The sequence below is a fragment of the Centruroides sculpturatus genome, unplaced genomic scaffold, assembly GCF_000671375.1.
Source record: "Centruroides sculpturatus isolate CEXI.00-Female unplaced genomic scaffold, Cexi_2.0 scaffold684, whole genome shotgun sequence".
NCBI classification, from domain to species: Eukaryota; Metazoa; Arthropoda; class Arachnida; order Scorpiones; family Buthidae; genus Centruroides; species Centruroides sculpturatus.
In genome coordinates, this window is record NW_019384832.1 from 142079 (window position 1) to 166711 (window position 24633).

General features: G+C 29.6%; 1 protein-coding gene across 7 annotated transcripts in view; it reads right to left on the reverse strand.

Annotated features, from left to right (window-relative positions):
* LOC111630144 (septin-7-like) overlaps positions 1-24633 on the reverse strand; it is a 141606-nt gene that overhangs the window by 97477 nt on the left and 19496 nt on the right. For 3 of the 7 annotated variants that reach the window (XM_023374189.1, XM_023374185.1, XM_023374188.1), the window contains one exon: positions 16865-16869. The exons of 1 other annotated variant lie outside the window; for it this stretch is intronic. In XM_023374189.1, coding sequence (XP_023229957.1) covers positions 16865-16869 — 5 coding nt within the window. Of the gene's footprint in view, positions 1-2498; positions 2544-12131; positions 12160-16864; positions 16870-24633 lie in introns of those variants that run through there. 3 more of the 7 variants (XM_023374186.1, XM_023374187.1, XM_023374193.1) reach the window with 3 other exon arrangements.

The window sequence follows — 24633 nt, forward strand, 5'->3', positions numbered from 1 at the left end:
GAGATGGGCTTTAATGTTGTTTTGAAGATTGTCATTAGTTTCGAACTTCTACCCTCTTAGCCAAGTTCTCAGTTCAGGAAAGAGGTGGAAATCTTCACATTAAAAAGTTTCAAGCTAGGGTGTAAGTCTTCACCATCTTTAAACACCTAATGTATAGCCCCAATTTAGCACCAAGAGAATTTCACCTCTTTCCTGAACAGAAAAAGTAGCTAAGAGCAGAGGTTCGAGACTAATGATGATCTTCAAAACAATGTTAAGGCCCATCTAAAGTCACTGGAAGCAACATTCTACGAAGAGGGTATTTCATAGCTCATCCACAGATAGACAAATGCCTCAATCTTCATGGTGATTATCTCAAAAAGTAATCATGTTTGTACCTAACTTTTGGTAATAAATTGATTTTGTTATTTACTCTTGTCTTTGTTTTATGGACCATCGGAGGTTGAAAAAGAAACATCCTATATAGTTTTACAATGTTTCCAAAATCAATGAATTTTTTTTGTACTTTATTTCATTTCATTACACACACAACTACTTTTGTAAGTAATAAAAATAATATTTAACAAATAAAAAGTGTATATACATAACTTCATTGCTCCTTATCAATTTTAATGAGATTAAACATTTGAAATCAGGGTTATGCAACATGCAAACAGTTAAATACTGTATTTACTTGCATATAGGGCATATTTACTCAACTTTAAAAATGAAAATAAAGAAAATTGGATTTATTAATACAATTCTAATTTTATTTCTTTTAATCACAAGTAAAATATCAAATGAATGTAAATGCATACATTGTCCTGCAAAAATTACTGGCATTTTAAACTTTAAGGAAAAGTCTTGTAAAATCAACAACATAGTTTGTTCATGTAAAGCTGAACAATCAGAAACCTTTTTCTTGGCCAATTATTAACAGTCGAATCCACTATCTGTTGATTACACTTATGAGTTACTCTGAATTCTAATTTCTGAATAATCATCTATCTTCACATGAAAACGGATTAAAACTTATATTGTGCTCCTGTGTGATTTTGGAATTTCAATCTGGAATTCAATTCAAAAGATTTGGTTTTCCTATTGTAATTCATCTTTACTCCTGACAATATATACAAAAATGATTCAAATTACCCAGATAAAATACTTATGTTTTTTAAACACCAGAAGGTGAGAATCCAGTGAAAAATGCAAATACGTGGTTCAAAAAAATTATATGCAAAAATGCAAAGAATCTTTTGCTGGTGTGTATAGGATGATCTAGAAATTTGAAGCTGTGATAAATAAAAACCTTGTCTTATAGGACTATGCGAGTAAATATTGTACAGGTATACCTTGAGTTACATCGTTCTCAATTATACGTCGTTTGTCAAAAAATATATGGAAAAATAAAAATCAAGTTTAAGTCATTTTATTTGATTTTACATCTGTCCACCACAAATATTCAAATTGTAATATCACTGGAAAATTGTTAAAAGCACATAAAATCATATTAAAATACAAACATTTATAGTAAATGTTAATATAATCATCATAAATCATAGAGAACGAAATATGAAAACATCTGTGACTCTGTGTTGTCGTCTTATTTAGCGGCCTTTAAGAGCTCAATATTAGCATTTTCCACGGTAGTTCCAATATCTATTGTTTGGCATTGTTTTCAGCGCCACTCAATATTGGTAAATTTAACATAAATTAGTTTATTTTTTACTATTGCAAAATAATTTTAATAACTATATTTGTTATTTAACCTTACAAAATCATCTTACTTTATAATGCCTTACAGCAAACTACATTCACAAATAAAGAGTCCACAATGTACTGTAAACATCACCAAAGTGTAAACACGTATATTTACAAGTATGTACGTACCATACATGTATTCATAAATTTAGATTACTTTTTTTCCTGTACTATATTAAAAACTAAAATTTATTTGTTTGTAAGCTTAAAATAGATTCTTATTAACCATATATTATTAAAAATGCATTTATAAATAAAATACAGAACTGGGAATAATTATTTGTGGTTTAGCCTAGTGACAAGTAAATTCGACTTACATCGTTTTTCAACTTAAGTCACCTCTCCTGGAACTAATTACCGATGTAAGGTGAAGTATACCTGTATTTCAATGCAGCCAATTATCCATGATTTTGAAAAAAAATATATTAATAAGCCTGTCAATTCAAAATATATATTATCTTTATTTTAATTTAGGTCCAAATAATGTATTTGAATTAATTTGTACTGAATGTTTTGCATGTGAATAGTTGTTTAATATCTAAAAGTATATTTCACCTATAATACTGTGGCCTGCTTAAAAACAATTTAACTTGAGGCATACAAGATAACACTTACCGTTGAGCATTTCTGATTTAAACATATGTAAATTAAAAATTTAATTAGGTTTTCACATTGACCAAAACAATATTCAAAGTTAATTAAAAATTTTAATTTTATACTAAACCATTAGAATACACAAACAGAAAATTATTACTTACCGCTGCTGATGCCACAAGTAGAGAGTACATACAAAGAGAAAAAATAAATTATAATCATATATAAAAATCTATAAATAAAACTAAAATGCATTAAATATTTTCAAATTTTATTTAACAAATTCAAACAAAAACAAAAAACATTAAAACAATTCATTCCATACAAATTGCTCTAACTTTTCTTGAAAAAAATATACCTAGAATGAAATTGCAAAATTTTAAAATTTTTCATATATTTTCAAAATTACTATATTTGTAATATTTTTAAAATCTAATTAAAGTTAAGACCTTGTTATTTACTTCTAAAAATGATTTAACTATTAATTTACACAGTGTTTCCCCAATAAGACTGGGTCTTATATTAATTTTTGCTCCGAAAAACACATTAGGGTTTATTTTCAGGGGATGTCTTAATTTTCATGCACAGCAGTTTACTATTCATTTATAGTTTACATTCATTTACAACAATCTACATTTGTTAAAGTACAGTCATTTCATCTTCTGGATCATCATCATAAAGCTCCAAACCCTGAATTTCTTGCAACTCCATTTTCTGTAGAACCATTGCCCTAATCATTGGCCCTCTCGTGCCTAGCAATAGAGCTCTCCTTAAATGAGCAATTCTTGTCCATGTAACCTGCTTGTAGTACATTGGTAACAGTTTGCAGTGATTTTATCCCATGAATTCTTCACCCAAGTCACAACCTCTTGCAAACTAGGCTTCATAAAGTTTCCACACTGACTTCTCTCCATTCTATTTTAAATGTTGTTGATTTCCATGTGCAAATGGTCTTTGAATGGTTTCTTTATTGCAATATCAAGAATCTGGAGATAAACAGTCATTACTGCGGGAATCATTATTTGATCCATTCTTCTTTCTGCAAAGAAGTTATTTATGTCTTTAGTGCAGTGAGTGCTGACTGAATCCCAGGATAGCAAACCTTTTTAGCCACCTTGCAAAACAAGTGGTAGCATTAAATCGGCCACCTTCCTTATACAGTGGAACCTCGCTTAACAAGCAAAACGTACTAGCCCTACATGTAATATAAACAAAAATTACTTATGATGATGATTATTTAATTTATTAAAAAATGCCAATATCAATAAGAAATCAATCAGTAAATTAATTTTATATTAATCAAGTATATTTTAAAACAAAAAAGTCAAAATGTATTTCAATTATTTATTAATAACTACATTTAAAAAATTAGATTTTTAAACTTTATATAAATTCGTAATAAACTTGAGTTCTATAATCAAGTGTAAATAACAAAATGAATTTATTACCATAAGTTAGGTACAAACATGATTACTTTTTGACATAATCACTGTGAAGATTGAGGCATTTGTTTATCTGTAAACCAGCTTTGAAATCCCCTACTCTTCGTGGAATGTTGTGACAGTGACTTGAGATGGGCTTTAATGTTGTTTTGAAGATTGTCATTAGTTTCGAACTTCTACCCTCTTAGCCAAGTTTTCAGTTCAGGAAAGAGGTGGAAATCTTCACATTAAAAAGTTTCAAGCTAGGGTGTAAGTCTTCANACTATTTAATGAGCAACATTTCTACAGGTTTTAATCTTCCACAGAAATAAAACAATTTAATTTTCAATTCAATTTATGGGAGTTAGAAATGTGGAGAGAAATTATGTATTAGAATTATTAAAATTCTACTATCGATTCTTCTGTTATTACTGTAAGCCAAATGTTATTTTCAAAGAGTTATTTTACTTATCTTTCACATAAAATATATGACAGTCTTTTATTGTTTCATAAAAAGTCCAAGGCAAAAATTATAAAAAGTCACAAAAAATAAGTAAATAGGCTAACCCAATGGAGAAATGTGTTCAGTAAGTTACAAAACATAATTCTCTTTTTGAGATTTCGTATACAGTATTTACAATCCACAAGACACCAAAATTTAACCGTCAGCGTTTATAGAACAAGGCATATGAACGGTTATAGACTATCTTTACTTCTGAACTTAATAATTTAAAATGAAAACGGGATGAATTATTATTATTTTTTTGTGGTTAAAATTGTTATGGAGTGCGCGTGAAACAATGCCACACATCTGCATATACAGTAAATGTTTATAATTCGTATAAAGTCAAAAGACAAGATGCGTGCATGNCCACTATAAACTTCTCAAGCCACGATTCTCACAAATTTTCAATTATGTTTAGATTAGGTGACTGACTTTGGCCACTTTATAATACAGTAAGACCCCGCTTAACGCGGGGGACGCATTCCTAGATGACAAAGCCTTCGTGGAATGTTGTGACAGTGACTTGAGATGGGCTTTAATGTTGTTTTGAAGATTGTCATTAGTTTCGAACTTCTACCCTCTTAGCCAAGTTCTCAGTTCAGGAAAGAGGTGGAAATCTTCACATTAAAAAGTTTCAAGCTAGGGTGTAAGTCTTCACCATCTTTAAACACCTAATGTATAGCCCCAATTTAGCACCAAGAGAATTTCACCTCTTTCCTGAACAGAAAAAGTAGCTAAGAGCAGAGGTTCGAGACTAATGATGATCTTCAAAACAATGTTAAGGCCCATCTAAAGTCACTGGAAGCAACATTCTACGAAGAGGGTATTTCATAGCTCATCCACAGATAGACAAATGCCTCAATCTTCATGGTGATTATCTCAAAAAGTAATCATGTTTGTACCTAACTTTTGGTAATAAATTGATTTTGTTATTTACTCTTGTCTTTGTTTTATGGACCATCGGAGGTTGAAAAAGAAACATCCTATATAGTTTTACAATGTTTCCAAAATCAATGAATTTTTTTTGTACTTTATTTCATTTCATTACACACACAACTACTTTTGTAAGTAATAAAAATAATATTTAACAAATAAAAAGTGTATATACATAACTTCATTGCTCCTTATCAATTTTAATGAGATTAAACATTTGAAATCAGGGTTATGCAACATGCAAACAGTTAAATAATGTATTTACTTGCATATAGGACATATTTACTCAACTTTAAAAATGAAAATAAAGAAAATTGGATTTATTAATACAATTCTAATTTTATTTCTTTTAATCACAAGTAAAATATCAAATGAATGTAAATGCATACATTGTCCTGCAAAAATTACTGGCATTTTAAACTTTAAGGAAAAGTCTTGTAAAATCAACAACATAGTTTGTTCATGTAAAGCTGAACAATCAGAAACCTTTTTCTTGGCCAATTATTAACAGTCGAATCCACTATCTGTTGATTACACTTATGAGTTACTCTGAATTCTAATTTCTGAATAATCATCTATCTTCACATGAAAACGGATTAAAACTTATATTGTGCTCCTGTGTGATTTTGGAATTTCAATCTGGAATTCAATTCAAAAGATTTGGTTTTCCTATTGTAATTCATCTTTACTCCTGACAATATATACAAAAATGATTCAAATTACCCAGATAAAATACTTATGTTTTTTAAACACCAGAAGGTGAGAATCCAGTGAAAAATGCAAATACGTGGTTCAAAAAAATTATATGCAAAAATGCAAAGAATCTTTTGCTGGTGTGTATAGGATGATCTAGAAATTTGAAGCTGTGATAAATAAAAACCTCGTCTTATAGGACTATGCGAGTAAATATTGTACAGGTATACCTTGAGTTACATCGTTCTCAATTATACGTCGTTTGTCAAAAAATATATGGAAAAATAAAAATCAAGTTTAAGTCATTTTATTTGATTTTACATCTGTCCACCACAAATATTCAAATTGTAATATCACTGGAAAATTGTTAAAAGCACATAAAATCATATTAAAATACAAACATTTATAGTAAATGTTAATATAATCATCATAAATCATAGAGAACGAAATATGAAAACATCTGTGACTCTGTGTTGTCGTCTTATTTAGCGGCCTTTAAGAGCTCAATATTAGCATTTTCCACGGTAGTTCCAATATCTATTGTTTGGCATTGTTTTCAGCGCCACTCAATATTGGTAAATTTAACATAAATTAGTTTATTTTTTACTATTGCAAAATAATTTTAATAACTATATTTGTTATTTAACCTTACAAAATCATCTTACTTTATGATGCCTTACAGCAAACTACATTCACAAATAAAGAGTCCACAATGTACTGTAAACATCACCAAAGTGTAAACACGTATATTTACAAGTATGTACGTACCATACATGTATTCATAAATTTAGATTACTTTTTTTCCTGTACTATATTAAAAACTAAAATTTATTTGTTTGTAAGCTTAAAATAGATTCTTATTAACCATATATTATTAAAAATGCATTTATAAATAAAATACAGAANGGATGAATTATTATTATTTTTTTGTGGTTAAAATTGTTATGGAGTGCGCGTGAAACAATGCCACACATCTGCATATACAGTAAATGTTTATAATTCGTATAAAGTCAAAAGACAAAATGCGTGCATGCCTGCATGGCCTATATATATAATATACACACATACATACATACATACATACATACAGATATATCATACTTGAATCTAGTATTTTGTTTTTCTAATTAGGTATGAAATAGGCATTTGATATTTCCTTAATTCTTTCATAGTAAGTCTAAAAATTCGTACGGAAAATTCGAGTTGCGTGGAGTTTCATAGCAGAGTCTATGAAAGCGACATTAGTCAAGCATTTCATTTAAATATGAATAATAATGTTTCAATTTAAATGCAGGGTTTAAGCTGTCGCTAGTTTTTTCGCCGAAATACTACAAGAATTTAGATTTAACGACAACTTTCTTGGCACGTTTCACTAAAAAAAACTAACGTTTTCCAAGTGATTAAAGCATTTTTTCAGATGATTAGTGATGGTACGATACCAAAATTTCTTCCGATTCCGATTATTTTTAATAGTTTCTAGAGTTTATTTTAGTTCAGAAAAATTATCGATTTACATTACGAGAAAGAGGCATTCATAAATTAATAAACATCAAGTGATTGGGAAATCCAGAATCCATCTTTCGAAACCCGGATATTCTCCATTTATATGTAGATACGCATGCTTTTATTGTGCAGTAGAAAATTAATTTGTAATCTTACTGCAGATAAAGTTAATATTGCAACACTACCCCGAAACAAATTACAAGTAATTCCCTTTTACTAAAAAAAAATCCCATCCTGTCATCTGAGGTCGCCATCTTTGGAAACTGTTTCGTTGGCCGACGCGACGACTGGGAGGAAATAATGAGAAGATGCACTTCTTTTTTAATGCTTCTCACAATCAGCATGCCTCGTAAATGCTGTAATTCCATCGTATTTAACATATTTAACACCAAATGAGGTTCGGAAAATGATGCAACGAGCCGAACGAATGTCATCATCACGAGTTAACCAGGTTTTGAATTTATTCACTCGAGCAAGGTTTTCCTAAATGAACAATTCGAGGAAAAGAAGAATAAAATTAATGCCTAGACTGATTTATCTTGAAAACTCAATATTTAAAACTCAAAACGGCAGTAAAATTAGCGCGAACAATTATTTTTACTTAGAATCGCGCGAAAGGTATCCGAAAATTTAACGTATTACAGCATCACTTTTGAATCAAAAACTTTAATAGTTAGTTATAATGGGAAAGCCGTTTTATCATTAAAAACACTTCTATATATAGACTGAAACTAACTTTGCTTGAAAAACACCTTAAATAGTTTTTTCAGCAATGCTTTAATTTCTATAGAAGAACGTTTTCGGCCCTTTTCACAGGTCTGCATCAGGTTTAACAAAAATATTTGAACTTAAACAGTACGAATCTTCTTGTTAAACCTGACACAGACCTGTAAAAACGGTCGAAAACGTCCGTTTTAACAAATTAAAGTGTTGCTGAAAAAGAATTTAAGGTGTTGTTCAAGCATTTTATCATTATAAGTAAACATATTAAATATTAAAAACAATTTTATATAATATTTTTTCAATTAAAAGACAATTTTCTTTATATTTTAAATTGTTTTGTCAAAACAAATATTTTTGTCGACAGCTGGCCTCGATTTAAACTTGCCGGCCAAACCGACCAAATACCGGTCGGGTGGCAACCCGAACGTCATCCAAATCTCCTAAAATGAGACAATTAGTACCGACGGAGGGCAATCTATCATCACTCTTGACTATGCGAAAGAAAACTCCACTTTGACAGACGTCACCCCATCACGTATTCTCTGACATTTTCATGTATTCTGACATGATTTATTGCTGTCAAATGTAAGGATATGTCATCGGCGAAATTTTATAAAATGAGAGTTGTAAATGATCTCCTCTCAGATTACCCTTATATATCAACAGTTATTGAATTTGTTCTTTCACACCCACTGTTGAGTGTGAAAGGTTTCGGTGAGATGACATTAACAAAAACTCCAATTGGAAGATGTCTTCGTGTAAAAAATGTTAGCAACTTGTTAAACATCTCCATAAATGACCCCCAAAATAAGAATTTGATTTTCATTCAGGATTTGTTGCCTGGAATCAAAACCAAGAAGGATTGTTCAATAATGTATATGATACTTGTGGGTTGTAACAATAGACTTATGTTTATACTGGTAATGTAGTAAACTAATCTAGTATCTATGAGAATAAACAAATGTTTAAACAATTATGTATTGTGTATTGTTCTGGGCAACCTCACAGATGAGAAAGGTTAGCTAGTTTCTAAAATGTTGCTATAACTTTAGTAAAATTAGCTAAAATGCTACAGAAAATTATTTCCCAGTTTTAAACGTTGTAAATGTTTCATCCAAAACACAATCATAATTTTCTTTCAACTTTAAAAAAAAATTTCTTAGTATTCAAAACTCTTTCTGAAACAAGTTTCGACTTATTTCAAAATTAACCACATTTAATCTAATAAACAGCGCGCTGTCTAACTTTTGTCAGCTTGCAACTGCGTTGTTAATTAGAAGGTGTTTATTATTTCTATGCTTTGTGAATTGGGTACTATTATTAAATTAATTAATGGAACAAATCGGTTATTCCACTATTATTATTCAAGCAACAATACAACACTCAATATACACACTATTCCAACATAAGGTAAGAACGACTCCGCTGAATAAAACGTCCAATTTTTCAGTTTACAATACAATAAGCTGTATCTTCCTCCAATAGACAGCGCGCTTACTATTAGAGGAGCTATTTATAAATTTATCATCATGCAGATGCGCTGTTTATTACAGTATAATAATGTATATTAATTAAGCAATTATCTTAAAAAAATTAATTTTATCAACAGATTTTTCTAAAACTTTTGAATATTTACAGTTACACTAATAATTTGTATGAACTTAACATTCTAATCAAGTTTGTATCAATTTGAAACAAAGTAAATTTTATAAACAAATTTTAATTAATTTCTCCCTGCCAAACACGAAACGAACGAAATTATAATTAACCAGATTAATGAAAATATCGAAAGATAAAGAACATTTTACTGAATCTAACAATGTTTATTATTCTGACAGATGCTCTGCTACTGCTACTTCTGCTATTGTTTATATAATTTTTAAACATGTCAGTCTTTAAATAAAGATAGAATTTAAGTAAAAATTTTCGATATACACTGCCTCTACATTCATAGTTTTGAAATACAGTATAATTAAATACAGTCATTTAAAGATCAGTTCCAAATGATTAAATTTAGAGACGTTTATTCAAAATTTTACGTAATATTTAATATATTCTAATCAAAGTAACAAATTTTTTATGTGAAAAGTAGTTTAAAAATTACGATATTCAAATAAAACATCAAAACAATAAAATAAATCAGATTTGAAAAACTATTACCGGTGATATGATTTATTTTTGAAATGTCTAAATTAGGTTTATATTATTATTAGTAGTAATAATATAATCTTATACTCCTGTGATCAAAAAGTATCAGGAGTGGTTCGATAAATCGCAAGATTTAAATTTATTCATCAAAATTTATTTCTTCCCCTTCAAAGTAATCCACTCTCACTGAAACGCACTTACGCCAATGTTTTTTCCAATTCTCGAAACATGCTTTTAAATGTGTTTTCGTGAAACCCATTCGGGACTCGCAGCGAATTTTGTTGTGGCATCAATCGACTCAAAATGGTACCACAAAGCGGAAATTTTAGTTGAGGAACAGGAAAAAGTAACACGGTGCCATATCAAGTGAATACGGAGCATGCGGAACTGTATTTGTTGAACTTTTAAAAAAATACACGAAAAACAAAAGCATTGTGAGCAGGTGCATTATCCTGGTGCAGAAATCCGTATGTTCTCGCCACAAATTGGGTAGTTTTCTATGAACTACTTCACGCAAACGACGCAAAACGCTCAAATAATATTCTTTGTTGACAGTTTGAACAGTCGGAAGGAAAAAATCAATGCCGTGTTGACTTTTTTCTATTGTCGTGGTATTGTCAATAGAAAAGTCAACACGACCTTGATTTTTGATTGACTTTGACGTGGTCTTTTCCTTCTCGCTTTACCTTTCGAGTGCCATTCACTCGATTGTTGAGCCGTTTCGGTAGATCCATGTTTTATCACCCGTAATAACGTGTTTTAAGAACGATTAGCCTCGAGAAAACATTTTCTCGGCCTCTCGAACGTATTGCTGCTTTTGGAAAAAATTCAACGTTTTCGGGACGACTCGAGAAGTTATGTGCCACAGGCTCAAACAACCTTTTAACAGATTATTTTGCTTGATAAGATCCAAATGATACCGAAACATGTTCAATAATGTCCCTAACTGTTAGGCTGCGTACACACTAGGCGTTTTTAAACGCGCGTTTTAAAGAACCAAGAGTTCTACATAGGCGCACACACTCAAACGCGCGCTTTTGGTTAAACGCGCGTTTAAAGATTTTTCTTAAAACGCGCGTTTTTCGGGCGCTTTAGTAGAACTCTTGGTTCTTTAAAACGCGCGTTTAAAAACGCCTAGTGTGTACGCAGCCTTAATTAAACAACGATCATTGGGTACCAAATCTCTGACTCGAGCGACATGCTGTTCATCAATTGAAATGGATGGTCTACCAGAGCATGGTTCATCTTCGATGCGTTCTCTGCCTTTCTCGAACATCTTGTACCACTCGGAAACTCTCGGTTTTGATAGACTATCGTCACAAAAGGCTTTTTGCAACATTTCCAAAGTTTTTTAGCAGTAATTCCGTTGAGAAAACAAAATTTAATGCACGTTCTTTTGTTTAATTAGGCTACACGCAACATTTTGAAAAATCGCAGAGCAAAAATTCTTTACACATAAAATAAGCGTTTATTTGCAAACGAAAACAAATGACGACATGCGGATTGCTGCTAATGTCGATGAAAGTCGTACCAAATGACGACAGCATCTTCTTGCACGCGCGTAGTTTAAATGAACCATTCCCGATACTTTTTATCACTATATTTCGGAGAGTAAACAACTTACTTCCTCACTATGTATTGATGTAAGTATTCATCCTAAGATTAGCAGATATTTTCTTATAAACTGCTTAATATGTACAGTACATTTGATTAGCTTATAGTAAATTTTAAAAAATAAGCATATTTACAAGATTATTATTGAAATTATTATTTTGAATTTAAATTATGAATTACAATAATTTTAAACGTATGTAACTAACTATAACTGTAAATTTAACAAGATATGAGTATGTACTGTACACGATAATTACATTTCTTTCAAGCTGAAAATAAATCTTGTTTCAAATCTTCATTCTATATTTCGAATTTAAATTATGAAAAAGAACTATTGTGTCATTCAATGATTAAAAAATTATATCTTAGAAATGTTCTAATTTACTGTAAAAATAACATGCAAATAGTAGGTTAATTATTTTCACATATTAATTAATATGCTTTAACATTTTTATAATCCAGAATGGTCGCAAAATCCTTATGCAGTTTTATGCTTTAATAAGTAAAGATGCACAAATGTTAAAATTATGCAATAAATAATATTTTTGAGAATAACTTTTACAATGTAATAATTTTACCAATACAGAACTAATTTATTTTATTTACAGATCCAATAGTGACCTCAAATGGCAATAATCAAAGGAAAAGTAAACTGTATGTATTGGTTAGCAGAAGTGAAGTCAATAAGAGTTGTTAGAAGAAAGTACTATACCCAGGGTGGCCAAGCTCCTTGATAGTCCGAGTCATTTTTCAAAATTTGAAATTTTTTGCGAGCCGCAATTGAATACGTATTATAAGGTATGCAAAAATTCCAGAATGCAAATTATATCCGTAGCAAGAGTGATACAAATTGTTTCCTCCAGAGCATAATGTCAAATGTCCGTTGCAATGACAGTTTACAAATTCAAAATCGGTCTGGAGTCGGTCAATAACGGACGATTACGCCACTGTTTATGTTCGTTCGCGCAGTTTTCGACGAGTCATATCATTCTTAACTTGGACGGAAATGAAATTTGTTACAACGTTGCACTTAGTCTTTCGTATTTGTTGTTAGTAATTTAAAAGACATTTTGAAACACATACAAAACGATAATAATTTTTTAAAATATAATAACACAAAAATGAAAAGGGAACTCAGATACATCTATCGAGAGCCACAAATAATCCTTCAAAGAGCCGCATGTGGCTCGCGAGCCGCAGGATGGCCACCCCTGTACTATACCCTAAGTCATAACATGTTTACCATAATGAATAAAAAAAATTCATATCTTGAAACATATTTTTTCTTTGAAAAACATTAAAAGTAGATAACATTCACTAGGAGAACAGTTCTAAATATTTCTTTAACCCAACATGATTAAAAAATAATATGGATGATAATTTCTAACATATCTTAGAAGTGGAAAGTAGCAATTTTTATCTTCTTTTTAAATTCTATTATTTAAAATTTACATTATTAATTTGTTTTTTTTTAGAAAAGTATCTTGATATTTAAAATTCATTATGGCTGTGTAAACATTAGGTGTTTTGAAATACGCGCTTTGGTAATGAGTGTTTTAAAGAACCAAGTTCCGCATAGGTATACACACTCAAATGCGCGCTTCTGGCCAAGTGCGTATTGATACATTTTGGTTAGAACGTGCGTTTCATGGGCATCAGCCATGCACTTTGAGATACATGTGCTGCCATGTTGTTGTAAATTCGATCGCGCGCTTTCGGGTAGAGTGGACGTACGTTGGCTGAAATGGAGAATGATCATTTCGATACTGATCTATTTATTGATGAAATCTAAAAGAGACCAGCCGTTGTCAAATGATTTTATAGATATTCTAAAAGAATTAAAAAACTTGGGTTCATATTGTCTTAGTTTTAGATGCAATGTCACAAACATTCCATGCATCAGTCTATCTCGTAATATTGGGTGCACCCAAATTTCTCTTTGCCTCTGCCACTGTCTTTTATAGTGATGATAGAGGAGCCACACACAAGCAATTACTTTCGTGTCCATTTCCAAACTGAGTCAGTGAGAACAGTCATCAAACACTGAGCTAAACGCACAGTGTGTAAGCTGCTAACGGGCGTTTAACGCAACGCCCAACACCTAATGTGTACTAGCCCTACATGTAATATAAACAAAAATTACTTATGATGATGATTATTTAATTTATTAAAAAATGCCAATATCAATAAGAAATCAATCAGTAAATTAATTTTATATTAATCAAGTATATTTTAAAACAAAAAAGTCAAAATGTATTTCAATTATTTATTAATAACTACATTTAAAAAATTAGATTTTTAAACTTTATATAAATTCGTAATAAACTTGAGTTCTATAATCAAGTGTAAATAACAAAATGAATTTATTACCATAAGTTAGGTACAAACATGATTACTTTTTGACATAATCACTGTGAAGATTGAGGCATTTGTTTATCTGTAAACCAGCTTTGAAATCCCCTACTCTTCGTGGAATGTTGTGACAGTGACTTGAGATGGGCTTTAATGTTGTTTTGAAGATTGTCATTAGTTTCGAACTTCTACCCTCTTAGCCAAGTTCTCAGTTCAGGAAAGAGGTGGAAATCTTCACATTAAAAAGTTTCAAGCTAGGGTGTAAGTCTTCACCATCTTTAAACACCTAATGTATAGCCCCAATTTAGCACCAAGAGAATTTCACCTCTTTCCTGAACAGAAAAAGTAGCTAAGAGCAGAGGTTCGAGACTAATGATGATCTTCAAAACAATGTTAAGGCCCATCTAAAGTCACTGGAAGCAACATTCTACGAAGAGGGTATTTCATAGCTCATCCACAGATAGACAAATGCCTCAATCTTCATGGTGATTATCTCAAAAAGTAATCATGTTTGTACCTAACTTTTGGTAATAAATTGATTTTGTTATTTACTCTTGTCTTTGTTTTATGGACCATCGGAGGTTGAAAAAGAAACATCCTATATAGTTTTACAATGTTTCCAAAATCAATGAATTTTTTTTGTACTTTATTTCATTTCATTACACACACAACTACTTTTGTAAGTAATAAAAATAATATTTAACAAATAAAAAGTGTATATACATAACTTCATTGCTCCTTATCAATTTTAATGAGATTAAACATTTGAAATCAGGGTTATGCAACATGCAAACAGTTAAATAATGTATTTACTTGCATATAGGGCATATTTACTCAACTTTAAAAATGAAAATAAAGAAAATTGGATTTATTAATACAATTCTAATTTTATTTCTTTTAATCACAAGTAAAATATCAAATGAATGTAAATGCACACATTGTCCTGCAAAAATTACTGGCATTTTAAACTTTAAGGAAAAGTCTTGTAAAATCAACAACATAGTTTGTTCATGTAAAGCTGAACAATCAGAAACCTTTTTCTTGGCCAATTATTAACAGTCGAATCCACTATCTGTTGATTACACTTATGAGTTACTCTGAATTCTAATTTCTGAATAATCATCTATCTTCACATGAAAACGGATTAAAACTTATATTGTGCTCCTGTGTGATTTTGGAATTTCAATCTGGAATTCAATTCAAAAGATTTGGTTTTCCTATTGTAATTCATCTTTACTCCTGACAATATATACAAAAATGATTCAAATTACCCAGATAAAATACTTATGTTTTTTAAACACCAGAAGGTGAGAATCCAGTGAAAAATGCAAATACGTGGTTCAAAAAAATTATATGCAAAAATGCAAAGAATCTTTTGCTGGTGTGTATAGGATGATCTAGAAATTTGAAGCTGTGATAAATAAAAACCTTGTCTTATAGGACTATGTGAGTAAATATTGTACAGGTATACCTCGAGTTACATCGTTCTCAATTATACGTCGTTTGTCAAAAAATATATGGAAAAATAAAAATCAAGTTTAAGTCATTTTATTTGATTTTACATCTGTCCGCCACAAATATTCAAATTGTAATATCACTGGAAAATTGTTAAAAGCACATAAAATCATATTAAAATACAAACATTTATAGTAAATGTTAATATAATCATCATAAATCATAGAGAACGAAATATGAAAACATCTGTGACTCTGTGTTGTCGTCTTATTTAGCGGCCTTTAAGAGCTCAATATTAGCATTTTCCACGGTAGTTCCAATATCTATTGTTTGGCATTGTTTTCAGCGCCACTCAATATTGGTAAATTTAACATAAATTAGTTTATTTTTTACTATTGCAAAATAATTTTAATAACTATATTTGTTATTTAACCTTACAAAATCATCTTACTTTATGATGCCTTACAGCAAACTACATTCACAAATAAAGAGTCCACAATGTACTGTAAACATCACCAAAGTGTAAACACGTATATTTACAAGTATGTACGTACCATACATGTATTCATAAATTTAGATTACTTTTTTTCCTGTACTATATTAAAAACTAAAATTTATTTGTTTGTAAGCTTAAAATAGATTCTTATTAACCATATATTATTAAAAATGCATTTATAAATAAAATACAGAACTGGGAATAATTATTTGTGGTTTAGCCTAGTGACAAGTAAATTCGACTTACATCGTTTTTCAACTTAAGTCACCTCTCCTGGAACTAATTACCGATGTAAGGTGAAGTATACCTGTATTTCAATGCAGCCGATTATCCATGATTTTGAAAAAAAATATATTAATAAGCCTGTCAATTCAAAATATATATTATCTTTATTTTAATTTAGGTCCAAATAATGTATTTGAATTAATTTGTACTGAATGTTTTGCATGTGAATAGTTGTTTAATATCTAAAAGTATATTTCACCTATAATACTGTGGCCTGCTTAAAAACAATTTAACTTGAGGCATACAAGATAACACTTACCGTTGAGCATTTCTGATTTAAACATATGTAAATTAAAAATTTAATTAGGTTTTCACATTGACCAAAACAATATTCAAAGTTAATTAAAAATTTTAATTTTATACTAAACCATTAGAATACACAAACAGAAAATTATTACTTACCGCTGCTGATGCCACAAGTAGAGAGTACATACAAAGAGAAAAAATAAATTACAATCATATATAAAAATCTATAAATAAAACTAAAATGCATTAAATATTTTCAAATTTTATTTAACAAATTCAAACAAAAACAAAAAACATTAAAACAATTCATTCCATACAAATTGCTCTAACTTTTCTTGAAAAAAATATACCTAGAATGAAATTGCAAAATTTTAAAATTTTTCATATATTTTCAAAATTACTATATTTGTAATATTTTTAAAATCTAATTAAAGTTAAGACCTTGTTATTTACTTCTAAAAATGATTTAACTATTAATTTACACAGTGTTTCCCCAATAAGACTGGGTCTTATATTAATTTTTGCTCCGAAAAACACATTAGGGTTTATTTTCAGGGGATGTCTTAATTTTCATGCACAGCAGTTTACTATTCATTTATAGTTTACATTCATTTACAACAATCTACATTTGTTAAAGTACAGTCATTTCATCTTCTGGATCATCATCATAAAGCTCCAAACCCTGAATTTCTTGCAACTCCATTTTCTGTAGAACCATTGCCCTAATCATTGGCCCTCTCGTGCCTAGCAATAGAGCTCTCCTTAAATGAGCAATTCTTGTCCATGTAACCTGCTTGTAGTACATTGGTAACAGTTTGCAGTGATTTTATCCCATGAATTCTTCACCCAAGTCACAACCTCTTGCAAACTAGGCTTCATAAAGTTTCCACACTGACTTCTCTCCATTCTATTTTAAATGTTGTTGATTTCCATGTGCAAATGGTCTTTGAATGGTTTCTTTATTGCAATATCAAGAATCTGGAGATAAACAGTCATTACTGCGGGAATCATTATTTGATCCATTCTTCTTTCTGCAAAGAAGTTATTTATGTCTTTAGTGCAGTGAGTGCTGACTGAATCCCAGGATAGCAAACCTTTTTAGCCACCTTGCAAAACAAGTGGTAGCATTAAATCGGCCACCTTCCTTATACAGTGGAACCTCGCTTAACAAGCAAAACAAATTGTAAAAAATTGCCTCACTTAATGAGTGATGTTTCGCGTAACGAGTGACAAGGCGAGGGAAAGTCCTGAATTGTGCACATGCTCCATAAGTCTGTGTTTAGCACTCATTCCGCTAGCATTTAATGTCACTTCTGATCACATATTTTTCCAAAGTTGTATGTTCACACATATTATGTATAAACATAAACAATCTTAGCCCATTATATAATAAACACACCAAACAATATGCCAAATTCTTGGGCTATGTAAAGGCTATAATTAAATATTACAAATTAATTAACTTGTCTAGAGGTAGGCTGCCATCTCATATTAAATTTAATGACCAATTCCAAATTAAATTTTTAAAATGTCTAAATTAAAAATGAATTATTTATAATTATTAAATTTAATACAAGATGGAAGCATAACTGCCTACCTCTAGTCAAATTAATTAATTTGTATTATTTAATTATAGCCTTTACATAGCCTAAGAATTTGGCATATCATTTGAGTGTTTATCAAACATATCTTCCATCTAATTATTTAATTTTTTTATGTTTTACTTTGTCATAAAAGATTAAAATTTTACAAGTAAATTGCTTTATAAATGTATGCATGTATGTATCAATAGCTTCCACAATGTTTGTCTCATGATAAAAATTTCTTTAATTTAGATCAACTAACCAATCAATTCACTAAAATGTTTCTTTAAATTTGTTTCCACTATACTAATATAGTGTGTTTTCATATTTTTAAAATGATTTTGAAAAATATTAGGAAGACAATAAAATAATTTAAAAGAAAGCATCTGGCAACATATTATTTTGTGAAACAATCATCTGATTTCAAAATGGTGCATGTAAACAAAGTTTAAAAATGAAGATTATGTTTTACACTTTTCAAAGAGAAATCATCTTATTCCCCAATTAAGAAATGTGAAAATCATAAAATTAGCATTTTTAAATGCAAAATAAGCATTACTATTGATAATGAAAAAAATAATTGTCATACATTGCTTTTAACTGAAAGAAAATCTTCAAATAAATTTTCAAAGAAGGTATATACAGTACCTCTAAGAATTTCAAAAGTAAGGTCTTAAAAGAAAATCTACCAACTCAAAGAACAATTACAATGTCTATAAATACATCTGCATCAACTATAAACAAGATGATGATAATTCAAATTTTAAAAAACATGTTTACCATTTTTGTGTGTAGAATACAGTATGGATTGCTTTATGAAAATCATTTAGGCAGAAAGCAATGGAAATATATTGTGACTATTGAAAAAGCCCAGATATACTTAAATTGTTATAACAAAAATAGATTACTTTACTATTGCAAAAAAGGAAGGAAAAATTTTTCAAACTTGGTTCCAAAAATTTCAAAAAGAGTTTCAATAAGGGATTCAAGATTATTATTGGTATCTTGTAGAAGAGAAAACTAAAATTGAGAAAAATGTTAAAATTAATTTACATATCACCAAAATAATGTTTTAACATAAGTATATTTAACCTCTTGTAGTTCCTTGCTATAGATGACATTGGTATCTATGTATTTGCTTAAAATGCAAAGATATATTTAATAATATAGTAGAATATTTTAAAAATGGTTTATAACAATTTAAACAAATTCTACTTTTATAATAAATAATACTTCTAGTTAAATATTTTACAAGTTGATAATGCGGTATCAATCATTTTCGTGCATAATTTAAGTTATTAAAGCTAATAAAATAATAAACCTTCTTTTCTTGACATTCAAACACCAAAACTTTCACTTCCACTGAAATGAAAAATATTTTGTGCCTGCAATTTTCCCATTCCATGTACAATACTCTTAACAGTTAACATCTTAACTCTTAAATTTACATAGATGGAATTCTGCAGGATTGCTTCTTAATCCTAACAGTCACAGTTACCAAACTACAGTTTCGATTTTTATGAAAAACTGAAACCTAGCTTTCAAAACTCTGACACTATTTAATGGGCAAAATTGTATGTCAGCTTGAATTAAAACAAATATTCACTCATTCTCTGCACATAAAATTTGAAAATTTATTAATGTGTTTAAAAACTGGTAAAAAACTATTTAACTACAGTAAACCTCCCTATAACACGGTAGATATGTTCCGTTTTATATGAATTCCGTGTTTTACAAGTCACTTAAATACATGAGCCAACCACAGCCCGGCACATGTGCAGTTTAGGGACTACGGATGTTTGAAAGGTTATCTTCCATAAATTTAATCAATTCTAGACTAATTTGACTCAACATTTCCAAAACATGTATAATTTTTTGGGAATAATCCATATAAACTATGCTATAAAAAAAAAATTGTAGGATTACTTACCGAGTGTGCACTGTTTGACAATGCCATTGCTTAAGCTTGTTTTCGTCACGGAGCGGTGCATTGAACGGCAGGCGCGTATTTTCTGATAAGTTATTTTTCTGTGAAAAATTCGCTGAACTTTGGAGATGTCATTAATAAAAATATCATTTTTATGGCCGTTAAATAATAAATGGTTTTTAGTAGGTCCACTGCTCGTTTAAACTCAACTGTTTGTGCAATATTCGCTATTTGTCTAGATTTGACCAATCCTGTCCCAACACAAGTCAGCGATGACGTTTAACCATTTTATACGAGTCTCTTTTAATGTGTTTATATGAATACAATTGCAATTTTTTTGCCATGTTATACGAATCCGTATTATATGAACCCATGTTATAGGGGAGTCTACTGTATTTAATAAAGACAATTCAGGAGTTTTATTATCATTTTATAAACATTTTTCATATTTCCTTTTGTATCTATATTTTGATGTTAATATTTTAAAATTCGTTAGAAAATAAAAACTAACAAAACTTTTTTCCTTTTTTGAAAATACAACCAAACAATTAATGAAAAAGTCAAATCAATCAAACTAAAAAAGTTACTATTTTTTTTTGCAAAAAATTGCTGCATTTCTTAATTTTTCAAAATAAATTATATAAAAGACTGTCACTGAAAATAAATTTTACATTTTTGAACATTAAAAAAATCAGTTAATCAACAAACTTATTACATCAATTTTATAATTGAATTACATATTCCAAGAGAGGCCCAACTTCAAAAGACCACTTTTCTGGAAAATGAAACTGATTGCCCATTGAATTAAATTATTTATATGATATTGATGTTCTTCGACCGATATATAAATTAATTGTTAATTTCTGTTTTGAAAATATATTATGTCATCCATAAAATGAAGATTGTTGCAAATCAATAAAATAAATATAAACACTGAATTTTCCAAAATAATAAATTGTTCAAAAAGATCTTAAATTGGTTTTTTTATCTATATTATATATAGGGCTATGTATTAAAATGGAAACAAGTCACACACAATGTCTCTACTATAAGAATCCTTTTGGAATGCTTACTCACTCTCAACATTTTAATTGGTTGTTTTCTATTCTGAAAGTGTTTGTTAATGCATAAAGGAAATTCCTGTCTGTAGGTTGATGAAATCATATCCGTCATATTTTTATCAATTTCTGCCAGGCTTTTTAAACAAAAGCAGTGAAAATCAATTATTATTTTTATTCAAATGTTAAATGAATAATTACTTTTGAAATTATATACCAATGGGACTTAAAAACAAAAAACACATTAAAATTTCATTACTAAAATAAAAATATTAAATCCACTTAAATTTGTATCATCAATTTGTAACATCATCATTATTCATTTGTTCAGATTCAGTTTGAAGTCTCAACCTGACATTTTGCATCACTTTCTACATCAGGTTGCAATTTATTATAATTCTTTATACAAAGCAATTATAATTTTTATAGAGTAATTATTCAGTTCTCTGCAAAAAGGACTACTGGAAATGGAACATGGAATGTTATTTACATATGGAACATGGAATGTAATTTACATAGAGTTTTTCAATAAATGAAATCAAAAACATTCTAGAAAGAATGTATGCTGTTTCATGTGCATATGCAATTATTCAAAATTACCAGTAAACATTATTGAAATTTGTGCAGATTTCAAGGTTTATGCCAGCAGTACATACACTTGAAAATTACTTTTTACTTGTTTTTTTTAACATCAAAAATTCTATTTGGTATACAGAAAATTAAGTTTTGTAAAAGCTCCAAGTTTAGATTAAATCAGTTTCTTTCTATTGCCTTTCTCAACTGAAAGATCAGAAAACAGCATTTCTCCACTATAAACTTCTCAAGCCACGATTCTCACAAATTTTCAATTATGTTTAGATTAGGTGACTGACTTTGGCCACTTTATAATACAGTAAGACCCCGCTTAATGCGGGGGATGCATTCCTAGATGACAAAGCGCTAAACGAAACAGCATTAAACGAGGTCATTTTAACATAGAGTAAATAGGGATAGGAAAACATGCGACCGAAAATAAAAAAATTTCACTTTAATTTTAAGTTATTTTTATATTAATTTGTATAATATTATATGTTAACTAACACAAACATATATTATTATACATTTCTGTGTGTATATTAATTAGTTAATTTTTTCTTTATTAATAGTTCATTTTTTGTGACAAAGGTCCTGACTTTTCTGAAATTCTTGTTTTTTTTGCAAAAAAGTCATTTGTAGCTCTTTTCTTTCCTTAAGCAAATGTCAGTAGCAGAAGATCGCATCCAAAACACTTCGTTTTGCTTTTGCACTCTTTTCAAAATCTCCATCATTCACTACAATTTGATCAATGATTTCGGTTATCGTTACAAAACTTTTACTAAGGAAATCTATAGAGAAATTTTTTGGGTTCTTCGTTTTCAGAATCACTATTTTCCAGTTCTACATGGATTCCTTGTTTTGCCAGTTCTCGAAAGTCATCATTGATAAGACTCTCACCAGAAACCTGCAGTAACTCCTCAATATCCTGATCGTCTACATCTCCTAGTCCTGCTGTATCCNTGGAATTGCTAGACTTGTTATCGATCCGATCTTTTTTAATAAACAATCCACTACCAAGTTGAAACTGTAGGATTATCTTGGTTCTTTTCTGATATCATGCCAATAATTCCATCCATCAGGACCATCCCATATGATGGTTGAAATTATTAGCCCCACTTTTTTATTCACTAAAAATAACTAAAAGTCATTTGTATTTTTATGATTTATGTTCTTTTGCCCATTTTAACTTTGCTTGACAATGATAGAAGTTTGCAGTATACAGAATATCTCAAAAAATCACTATTTTAGTACTGTATTTTCACAGAATGACCAGAATGCCAGTCTATCTGGGAATGACCATAAAATCAGATATTTCCATATAGTAAAAACCAGCATGCCTAATTTAAGTGAAATTATACATCCTTTCTAGAGGGCACATTAAAAAAAACTGACATCGAAAACTATGATTATATGTTTAATTTCTTCATTTTGTCTTCTTTCTAACGACACACAATATTCGTGGAATTCCAAAAGTGCTTTTTTTTTTTAAAATATTTATTTTATTGTTATTTGATTCAAAACTTGCACTGATTAACATCAGCTTTGTGTGAAATTTGAAAAAAGTGTTATTTTTAAGGTCACAGTAGATGGTCAGTGTAGTACACACTTACTGACTGACTGACTACTACTACTACTGTCAATAAGTCATTAATTATTTTATTGATCTTGTAAAGGAAAACTCTCTTTCTGATTTTAAGTCAGTCAAATTACAATGTTATTATTTTATTGTATTTGAAAAAATGTTTTCTTTAACATTTAATTAACAACTAATTTTGTTAGATCTGATTATTTTATATTTTATTTGCAGTTTTACCAGCATGCCAATCATTCTGCAAAAATATGGTATCATTAGATGTTAAAAAAAAAAAAGCTACACTGCCATAAAGATATGTACCTTTAGTGAAAATTTGTGTATTTACAAAACATTAATTGTTTTAGGTTGAATTTTGTGTAAATTAAATTTTCTATTCAGACCCATACAATGAATAACGAGTGTTTGTGGTAACATGCAAGATAAAGAGACTTGATATGCAAGAAAATTAGAGACAATTTTAGGAAAAAGTTGTATAAGAAATGTGTAACAAACAAGGCTATTCAAGTTTTTATACTGGAAAATATGTTCTGGAAGTAACTTATCACTTTGAGCTCTGTAGAGACACTGTTGGATGCCATATGCAGTGGTGATATTCGAAATATTTAACAAAGGGCTCTCTAACAGAAAATTTCTCCTTAACAATTTTTTTTTTCGCTCAAATGGTGCATTAGCAACATTAGCGCAAAAAACTGACCTTAAGATATCCATATAAATAAAAAAGATGCGTTTGCAAAATTAAGTCAGTTAAAATTTAACATTGTTTATGCCAGAACTATATTTTTTTATAGATAAAAAAGTGTGTTCAAAATGGTTTATTTTGTACATATTTTAATATTTTTCATTCAAAATATTTTATAAACATAAAAATTGGCTTTTTTTAATCAGAAAAATTCATATGGAAAGCAGTTACACAAAAAAACTTTTTCTAATTCATTTATTTTATCATTATACCCTGTTCGCACCGAGCATTTCGATCTACATTGTGACTAAGGTCGGAGCCAGTTCCGCGGTGCAAACGCTCTCGACCGTTTCAATCTCGACTGAAACGAGGTTCAATCGCGATCGACTGGAGAGAGTTCTCGAAACTAGATCCAGTCATAAGAGAGATCCCACAATCCCACGCGCGCGAGAAAATACAAGATGGCTGCGGAACACGTGTCGGGCTATCGACAGAGAAATAAAAAAGA